The sequence below is a fragment of the Anoplolepis gracilipes genome, chromosome 6 (genome assembly GCF_047496725.1).
Source record: "Anoplolepis gracilipes chromosome 6, ASM4749672v1, whole genome shotgun sequence".
Taxonomy (NCBI): domain Eukaryota; kingdom Metazoa; phylum Arthropoda; class Insecta; order Hymenoptera; family Formicidae; genus Anoplolepis; species Anoplolepis gracilipes.
This window is the reverse complement of record NC_132975.1, coordinates 15304403-15314445: the sequence shown is the minus strand read 5'-3', so window position 1 is coordinate 15314445 and position 10043 is coordinate 15304403. Positions and strand designations below refer to the sequence as shown.

The 10043-nt window shown below is 39.3% G+C and overlaps 2 protein-coding genes across 3 annotated transcripts; one reads left to right on the top strand and one right to left on the bottom strand.

Annotated features, from left to right (window-relative positions):
- Positions 1-67: 67 nt before the first annotated feature.
- LOC140667116 (uncharacterized) lies at positions 68-5505 on the bottom strand. 2 transcript variants are annotated; one of them, XM_072894809.1, is made up of 6 exons: positions 5048-5505; positions 3858-4008; positions 3345-3533; positions 2827-2898; positions 2216-2705; positions 68-2127 (listed from the first exon to the last, which is right to left on the bottom strand). In XM_072894809.1, the coding sequence occupies exons 1-6, from the start codon at positions 5340-5342 to the stop codon at positions 2044-2046; spliced, it is 1281 nt and encodes a 426-aa protein (XP_072750910.1). In that variant the 5' UTR covers positions 5343-5505; the 3' UTR covers positions 68-2043. The 2 variants fall into 2 exon arrangements, with proteins under 2 accessions (XP_072750910.1, XP_072750912.1); XM_072894811.1 differs by having other exon boundaries at positions 3858-4005.
- Positions 5506-6765: 1260 nt separating this feature from the next.
- LOC140666672 (uncharacterized) lies at positions 6766-9886 on the top strand. The gene is made up of 2 exons (XM_072894111.1): positions 6766-7375; positions 8328-9886. The coding sequence occupies exons 1-2, from the start codon at positions 7024-7026 to the stop codon at positions 9734-9736; spliced, it is 1761 nt and encodes a 586-aa protein (XP_072750212.1). The 5' UTR covers positions 6766-7023; the 3' UTR covers positions 9737-9886.
- Positions 9887-10043: the final 157 nt, after the last annotated feature.

The window sequence follows — 10043 nt, the reverse complement described above, 5'->3', positions numbered from 1 at the left end:
TATGCACCTGCCTAGAGTATATAATCTTATTGCTCAATTATCATATTAATCGAATTCACACAAGATATCCGATCATCGTCACAATTTATTATTGTAAATGTTATTTACACATGTACCTAAGCTTCAAACAGTTCCATAAAGTTTTCCTGTTCTCTTTTTTTTCTGTCTCTATGATGAACAAGAGGATGAATCTTTTGGCTGCGATTATTTCTTTAATTGTATAACAAATATATAGTAAATAACTAATATTAGTTCATAATTAAGAATATGAGAACGCATAAGTATAACATAATAATATGAGTTTAGACTCATTCGTTCTGTCTTCTCTCTCAACGCACCACGTTTCTCACTTTTTTCAATTTATCATAGAATACATATATGTATACACGTATGCATATATGTACGTATACCTAAAACACTGTCAATGTATATTCGAGATATTTTACTTACAATTAAATGTAATGTTCCTCACAGATCGACTTCAGTTTCGAAAGGGAAGTCTCTCTTTTTCTCTCTCTCTCTCTCTCTCTGTTTACATATATATATATATATAATATATATAACATATATAATATATATATATATATATATATATATATATATATATAATATATATTATAATATATATATAAAGTCAAACTTAGCACGTGCTAATAGATGAATTTTTTTTAGTACGATGCGTTTTTTTAAATAGAAATATACCCTTCCTGTTAAAAGTTTCTTACATCTTACACATGACAAGTGATAAAACCTGCCGGTTATGAGAGGAAGGATTGTTCTTTTCCAAATATCGTATAAAACTTATAAAACAGAAAGTGCGTTTAAAATTTACGCCTAAAAAGAGATATTATACATGTTCGCGCGCATATCAATGCTACATCCAGCCTCCCTTAGGCCTTTAATGCGATATCGAAATCGAAATCGATATCGCAGCTCGCATTCCTCTATTTTCTGTATACAGCAAAATTTTTTTTCTTTCCCTCGATAACTGCTTTCGATTCTGATTTAAAGATATTGAAACTGTTACTTGAGATTGATGCTATTCCTCAAACATACACTTGCTTGCTGGTCCGCTTAAAATTTAATTCCTTCTCTCTTTTACAATCTTCTTCTATACTTTTTGTGATCTTCAGTTGAGTTCAAGATTATTAAATACAAGTTCACGGAAATTATATTTCCTTTTTCACAGATCGTTCATTCGCTGGCCAATATCTCAGACTAGTTACAGACAAATGGCTCCCCACATTTCTTTGTGAATTGAACATTACTGTGATTATATCGATATACATTCATACACACAAAAAGATCAATGATGTATGAACAGAAGAAACAAATAGATAAAGTTTCTCTTTTGTATTTGTTGGAAACCATTTGTCTTTTAACTGATCCAAGACACACTGACCAGCGGATGAACGATCTGTGAAAAAGGAAACAACTTCCGTGAACTTGTATTTAATAATCTTGAACTCAACTGAAGATCACAGGAAGAGTATATAAAATTGAAAAGGAGAATTGAAACGGACCAATAAGCATGTAAGGAATAACATATAATATATATTTCAAGTAACAGTTTATATATTTAAATCCGAATCGGAAGCGAGTTATCGAAGGAAAAAAAAAATTTGTACACAGAAAATAGTGGAATGTGGGCTATGGTATTGACCTTGATTTTGATGGAAGAGTATATAAGATTGAGTTCATCCATTGGCCAGAGAGTCTCAGACTAGTTACTGACAAAATGGCTCCTCAAGTGCAAAAAAGGGATCGTTATCAATTTGTTTTTCTTGTTCAGACATCGTGCATCTTTTTGTGTATACAAATATATGCCAGTATGTAACAGTGGCATTTAAGCCATGAAAATAATTTTTAGATGGTATTACGTATCTCATTTCTGCAACTGTACTGTGTATTATGCATTAATAATATCACTAACGCAAAATTCTTGATAGCAATATTTTTTTCTTTTTTAGTGTAGCTTTATCTATAGTAGATGTACTGATGGTGACAATGGTGGGCTGTTGTATAGTTAATAGATGAAGCTACCTATCCCAGAGAAGGAAAATCATTCTCGTCGTCCACCTTTGGGGCATTTTGACGACTTCGCGGTGACCTCTGTTCATTCTGCGGCTGCAAATGGAAAGTACAATGATTTAGACAATCTTTTAAGGAAAAAAAAAAAAAAAAAAAAAAACAATTGTACTATACATATACTCACACGAGGGTCAGCGTCCCTAGGAGCACGATTTCCAAATCCGCGACCATTCATGCGATCACCACGCCCACGTCCACCGCGGCCACGACCGCCGGAACCACGTCGCGAGTCACTAAACTGGATTTCAATGCCTACTACACGCTTTTGTCTGCCAACGCGCTGCGGATACTCGGCAGCAGCGTCATATTCTTCCTCTTCCTCATCTTCTTCTTCATTACCTTCTTTCTTTTTTTCAAGGGCGTACATTTTCTTCCAGCGAGACAAATCTTCCCCTTCACCAGCTTTTCGTAAATTATATTGAGGCTTTGCTCTGTTGCTACGCAAAGCTTTCCATTCGTCCAGAGTGAGTTCTCGTGTCTCTTCCTCGGCCGGTTTTTCCTCGACAGTTGCATCTGCAGTAGCCGGTTCTCCATTTTTAACTTCGGGTGTCGCTTGAGGCTCGGCCTCTGGTTTTTCACTACTCCACTCTTGGGTTTCCTGATTCATACTTTCCCTAAGAAAAAAAGAAAAAAAAATTAAGTCAAGGTATGTTGTCTTTTGATTGACGAAAAACTTGTGATAGCTGTGCACGTTCTAACTGTCGTAAGAGATTTAAACCATTTTGAGTTACTTACTCAATCTCGTCATTATGAGTGCCCCAGTTGTGACTGCCAGCACCATCTTTCTTATCCACTGGTTTAATACCACTGTTAATAGACAAATGATAAAGCTTTTAAAAATAGTTTATACATAAACATTAATTATAATACATATATAAGTTGCATAATGTAATACAATAACAATATTAATGATACATGCTTTGTCAAGTGCATTAAGATTTCTGTTTATTTACATAATTATATCGATATATAAGTTATGTAAAAGAGAACATTTGAGAGAGAAGTTATTACATTCACCATTGTATATGAAATTAGAATGCTATGATTAAACTAAACAAAAATAAAAATTCAAATATAAAGCAGTGAACAAAAGTGTTGGTTTGTTAGTGCTTTAAAAACAACATGTCCAACGTAATTACTATCTTGATATAGTGCTAACCTTGAGCTAAGACAAGTATTATCATATAGAGATATCAGAGTATATTTGTCTGTGCTGTGCTGTGTATGTGCATGCATTTTATTTTGATACTTACGTTTTATCAGAACCGGATTGGCGATCAAATTCGCGTTTGCCACGATTATCAAAACCAACACGTCCACGTGGGCCACTACGTGGGCCACGACCCATACCACGCATACCACCACTGCGGGCACGGCGCTCCCCATATTCAGCACGTTGGGTCTCGTTTGAATTCCTAAACTCACGTGGTTCGCGATTTTCGCTGAAACAAAATAAAACATATATAATTATTATTGCAAATATTTTGAATCTATATATGATTATCGGTTATCTATATTATTGACTGAACTTTTGACCACATCTCGTTCTCATTGCATATAATACGGTGCATATAAAATTTGTCCTATTAACATTGGATCAAAATATCGATACTAACAATACTAGTGTATTGTGTATTAATTATATATATAAACTTTTTTCTCCCAATAGATTAACTTTTTGTGTAATCTAAATAATTCAGAAAAGAATGATCAAACATCCAAATTACAATCGTATAATATTTATTGCTTATTTTATAGAAACTAACCTGGGAGGACCCCTCCTGAACTCTCCTTGTCCTCTTGGTTTTTCTCCCTCTTCACGATTGCGTCTGTTATTACGTTCTTCTCTGGATTCATTTGAGAACTTTACGTTGCGATCAGTACCACTTGTCCTTGACTGAGTTGTCTTTTTCTCTGCTGAAAATATTTATGTAAAACATTTTATTGCATGCTACATAATTTTGATAAATTATTTTAATATTCAGATTGTATACTTATTTATAAAATATTATACATATTTTTATTTATTATTGTTATATATAGAATAAATTTGCTTTATATAAAAAGTATAATAAAAAAAAAAGAAAAAATTCTAAAAAGTTGTATTTTAAGAGAAGGGGAGAATCAATATTTTAAATTTATGATATGCCGATAAAACTTCACCTACTTAGTTAAACACCAAATTTTTAATTGAAAAAGTCTTTTTAAAAATGCTCTTTTATAATAAAAATATTTGTTAAGATACAATAAAACATGAAAATTATAATTACCTATTGCGCCTTAAATTAATGAGCACATGAATACGTTCGATATAGGAAACTGTCTTTTCTCTCTTCCACAAGTTATAATAAAAATTAACTATTTCCATTGTTTATATCTATAGATAATTTAATATAGCGCGTGTAAAAATATAAATTCTAGAAATTCCATCGCACAGATACAAGATATAAAATTGTGCCTGTAATTTCGTAATCTCATTCAGAGGAATGTTGTATATAGGATGAGAATTTAAAAAAAAGAAGCTCGTGTGTCTCGAGAATCTCTCAATTTATAGTTTGCAGGGTTCGCGTTCACGATTAGGACTCTACCCCGGGTTCGAGTCATATAAGACCGTCGCGTGGAATCGGTATGCGCGGGAGAGCCTATTTTTAAATCATTTTTAGAAAATATCGCACCGGCGCGGCGAGGCGCACGGCGCACGCGGTCACGAAGAGAGCGGATGCCGCTATCGCGGGCACACGCCGCTCTCGGCTAAAATCCAACAAACGATCGATCGGGAAGGTGCGAGCGGGAGGAGGGGCGAGGGGCGGGGGGGACCTAGGTCGAAGAATACCCGGATGATAGTACCGAGGGGAATCGGCGAGCACATGGCCGAGCACGAGGAACGGAGTCGACGGCCATAACGCGCGCGAGGCGCCGGGAAGACAAGCGAAACGAGGCCGGGGAACCAACTAACCTTGATCCTTTTTAGGATCCTGCGTCTTGGACGGCGGCTGCTGGGCATCCTTAATGACGCGGCTCTTGGGCGTCTTGGTGGCAGCGGATTTCTGGCCGTCCTGCTGCTGCTGCTGCTGTTGCTGCTGCTGTTGCTGCTGCTGCTGCTTACTTTTATTCTCCTTCTCGGATATTCTCTCCTTCTTTTTCGCTTCCTTCTCGAGTTCTCGAACTTTTAACACCTCGAGAGGATCCTCGCTCTCGTCGAGCGCGAGCAGGAACTTATTCGTGACCGTGACGGTGTATTCGTTTTCCATCTTGAATGGGTATCCTCACGTTGTCGAGGATTTTGTGGAGGTTTTCGGCTACTCTCGAGCCCTTGTATAAGTTCAGACATTCACTATCCAATATGGCCGGAATCGGAGAGCCTAGTCCACCACGAGGTCTATCCCGCTAGGGTACGGTACGGAGAGGGAAGGGATCGCTTAATCGCCTTGCAGTAGCTCTAGCGCGCCATCTCCCCACCAAGATTTCGGAGGTGAAGTCGTTTAGAGAAATATTATCCTCTTACATCCTTCCTCTTATTACAATTTGTCGCGTCAGATAATACGTGAAAAATCGTGTCGTGAATTTTCATCCGACTCGAATGTCAAAATATTCAACGATTCGACGTTGAAGAAATATTAAACTCTCAATTGTTCAAAATCACCGGGAAGTCGCACGATTTCCACTGATTTCCATGAAGAAGAGCACGCTACCAAGAGATGCCGGTAAAACATGCGATTGGAGTCGCAATTTTTCACCGGTACGCTTGTAGAAAGCTAAGGGTAGCACTCATCCACGTCGCAAACGATAGTAATCTTCTATTGTCGTTGTCTGAAACGTCAAAAAGAATTGCAATAAACCGATATAATTATGTATATTCGTATCGCGAGACGAGTGCGTAGGGCATTTTATTTTCATAAAAGTCTCAATCAATCGGAATCTATTTGAACTTTGAGAATTGGCGCGTCATGGACAATTTCACAAATTCACCTAAATTACGCGTTATTATAACGCTTAATTATATTAAAATCTTAATTTCTACAATTTTATTCGCATTTACATATTTTATACAAGGTCATTTAGTTATTACTGTGTGTTCTCATATAAATAACTACACTCGTCATCGTAGGGAGAAATCTAGGGAGACAAGATGAGAAAGTCAACCAATCGGGGGTCTAAGAACGATACTTGCTTTGTCGCGCGACGAGTTTCTATCGACGTACCGATTGGTTATCGGTATAGGGAATTTTTAGGATCCTTAAAGCCCGTATCTATTGTAAACTCGGCCTAAAGCCTCTTGTCAATAACAAGCAATGCGTATCGATAAAGCTTATCGTGCAAATACCGCCCTAAGCTTTTAAATTTTCTGATTAGTCGATGGCATTTCACGATGCCAAACATGGCGTACTTGATCCCATTTCCTCTCGAAATGCATAATATACATTTATATACGTATATATAGTGACATTGCGATCGAGAATGTGGCGACTGAAAAATGTGAAATGAAAAGGAGGGAAATATGAAAATGAAGTCTCCTTTGCCGCGAGGAGTTATCTCGCTATAAACCGACATATATGTATATTAATTTATTTGCCTCGCAGCCTCGCAGCCTCGCACTACGGACTACGGGACTAGGGCCTGGCGCACGCGGCACGCGGCACGCGGTAGATGCGTGTAGATGCGCGCGCACGCGTCGGCCATTTTGGTTGGCTCGCGCGTGTGCGTGCGTATTTTGGCGGTTTACCAGTTGCACGCGGCACGCGTACCACGCGCGGCGGCAAAGAGGTCGCGGTTGTCAATCAACGAATCAACCGGTCAACACAGAGCACGGTGAACGGCGGTTGTCGCGCTCGTAGAAACAAATTGGCGCGGTGAAGGAGGCGGCGAGACGGTGAGAGGAGCGGAGGAAGGTGCCGGTGTCGAGTGAATGAGAAAACGAGGGGCGAGCGTGGGATGGCATTGCATACGCCGAAGCGGGAATCGCGGCCGTCGGCGGAGGCGCTGGAGAGCAGCCCGTGCGACATGTTCTACCCGTGGACTTGGAGCGAGGAGGCGCGCAACGTGAATCTCAGTCCGGGCAGCTCGTGCTCCTCGCCCGAGTACAGGGAGCACGGCGTGGGCGCGAGTGGCGGCGTCGGGTCTAGAAGCGTCGCCGAGAGCCATCGTCGCGGTCGCCCGCGCGCCGACGCTCTCACGAATCTCATGATGCAAGGCAGCACGTCGCCGAGCAACATCAAGTGCAAGTTCTGCAACCGGGTGTTCCCGCGCGAGAAGAGTCTGCAGGCGCACTTGCGCACCCACACTGGTGAGATTATTGCCATTAACTTCGCGATTACGCCGTTTCGGAGCGCCGTCCACGGACCAACTCCGCCGGGAACGTTGCCGTCCGCTCGCTCCGACCTCTCGCCACTGATAATCTACGCGAGTTTATTCAACGATCGTGAGAAAACGTCGCGGTAGTTGTGCGCGCGCGTGTCCACCGTCCGCCGTTCGCTGTCTCTCTCGCTTGCTCTCTCGCTTACTCTCTCGCTTACTCTCTCCCGCGTCCCGCCAATCGGCCATCATGCCGCGCTTTAAATACTTAAATGGCTCGTCTCTCGTGTGTATCGGCGTAACGCGTGCACGCGCTATCCACTTCAATGGGTCGCTAAAGTTTGCTGATTGCGCGCGAAATTACTATGCGGCCATCGCGTCGACGTACGAGTTGCGCGCGGATTTTAATATTTACAGCTACGAGAGAGAGAGAGAGAGAGAGAGAAACGTGCACGCGCGTTCGTTACGACACACGGTCTTTGTCTATGGACAACAAAAAAAGGGCACTTTTTAATCATCCGTGTGCCTTGTCGAAATATACGTTTCTCAGAAATAGTGTCTTGCTGACCGTTATACTTTTGCAGGACAATTTTTGCTTTTTTTTTTTTTTTTTTTTTTTCTGTTTGAATAGATAAAACTCGGAAGAAAATTAATGTCTGTGAAATATATATGTATACATAGAGAGTGTAATCTTTTTTTTCTTGTTTCATTATATATTGAAGATTATAAATTATATTAATGATATTAAAAATTGTAAAATAATTCCAAACTAATTTTTTTTTTGCATATACTTTATCGTATATTAATTTATAATTCATTCAAGAAATAAACTATTCTGTTATGTATACATTATATATATAAATGACTTCTAACTTTTGTATTGTGTTATAATACAATATATGAATTTAATGTAAATTATAATTTAAAAAAATTTGTAATTACAGGAGAACGTCCATATTCATGCGATTATCCTGGATGCACAAAGGCTTTTACCCAATCGGGACAATTAAAAACTCATCAACGATTACATACAGGGGAGAAACCATTTTTATGTACCGAGCCAGGCTGTGAAACAAGATTCACTCATGCTAATAGACATTGCCCTGAACATCCTTACGCTAATCTAACGAGATCAGATGATTTTGTATTAAAGCCAGTGTCTGAGAACATGGAGTTGCCGCACGACGTTACTCGATGGTTGGAGCGTTACAAGATGTCGAGGGAACGGGAGGAAAGAACACCGACCGGGAAGAATGAACGAAAGAAAAAGACGTGGAAGAACACCACCGAGAATCACAAGAGGATAAAATCTAGAAAAGGCCTGATGATGGATATAGCGGGAGAGCAGGAAAATCTCGATCGCAAACCACCAAATCAACGACTATACTGTAGTGAGAATCAAGATAGTCAGGAAGAGAGTAGCCAAGATGAGGATCCGACAGAAACGTGCTGCGCGATACTGCAAACGTCCGAAGACGAGGAAGCTTCCAACGTCAAGTTGGCGAATACACCATTGAGAAGACCCTTGGACAGACTACAACCAAAGAAGCGATGGTTACGATACGCTTGCTTAGAACAAGCACAGTTAGATCCAAATGGAGAAATTAGACCTAACAGTACCACCTCGGTGTACAAAATTGACGAGAAACAGAGTCTGAACGGATCCACAGAATCATCCGAGTTACATTGGTGCTCATTCATGGACAATTTCGCGGGTAATAATACATCCACGTCAAGTATGGACAATGAACTAGCAATTCCAAATGTCCAATTGGAGCCTTCTTACGCCTCCTCTCAAATATGTTGGGACATGAATCAGAATAACGAATCTCTAAAAGCAGCGGAAAAACATTTATACAAACTTGACAATTCTCTAAACAATTGGACCTGTTTAGAGTCATCAAGTACTTTGCCGAGTAATCAGAGTATTTTTAAAACTAGTATTAACGAATATGTTGCGGAAGCTCAAGATTCTGAATTGGTTCATTTCGATTACACAGAGCATACTATTCCTAAAGACATAGCGAATCAAGATACGCCAGCTAATTTTGTGAACAACATCAGTGAAAATGAAACTAGACCAACGGTACTGATGTTGGCTGGTAGTTCAAATAGCAGCAAAGTGGAGATGGTTCCAAAACTATCTACTGTAACAGACGTTGATAGAACAGATGCGAAAATAATTGGTATTACGACAGAAGACAATATAACAAAGTCACCGATACAAGAAGACAATAAGAAATGGATGGGCGCTCTAGCATTGATGGAGTTGGCTAAGACGCAGGAAGATGACGCAAAGATTTTAAGTCTTAAGCACGACGTAAGCAACGAATGTTCCACGGCTTTAGAATGATCATCATAGCCATTTATATATAGACTGTGATTACTCTGATTATTATAACTTTGTTATTTTTATACGCAAGAAGGAAAACGAAGAAAAAGCTTCTATGTCTACACTCGTGTAACACAGTCCATTACAAGTAAAAAAAAAAGGAGCCTCGTATTCTGTGAAACACATGTTCTCTTTATTGATTAATGTTACTCTAATCTTTACTATATTATTATTTTTATGCGATAAATTATGTTTGTTCTAATTGGGATTTTTTCTGAATTATTATGTATACTTGCATAAAACAGGAAACTCTTATTGTTACAATTTT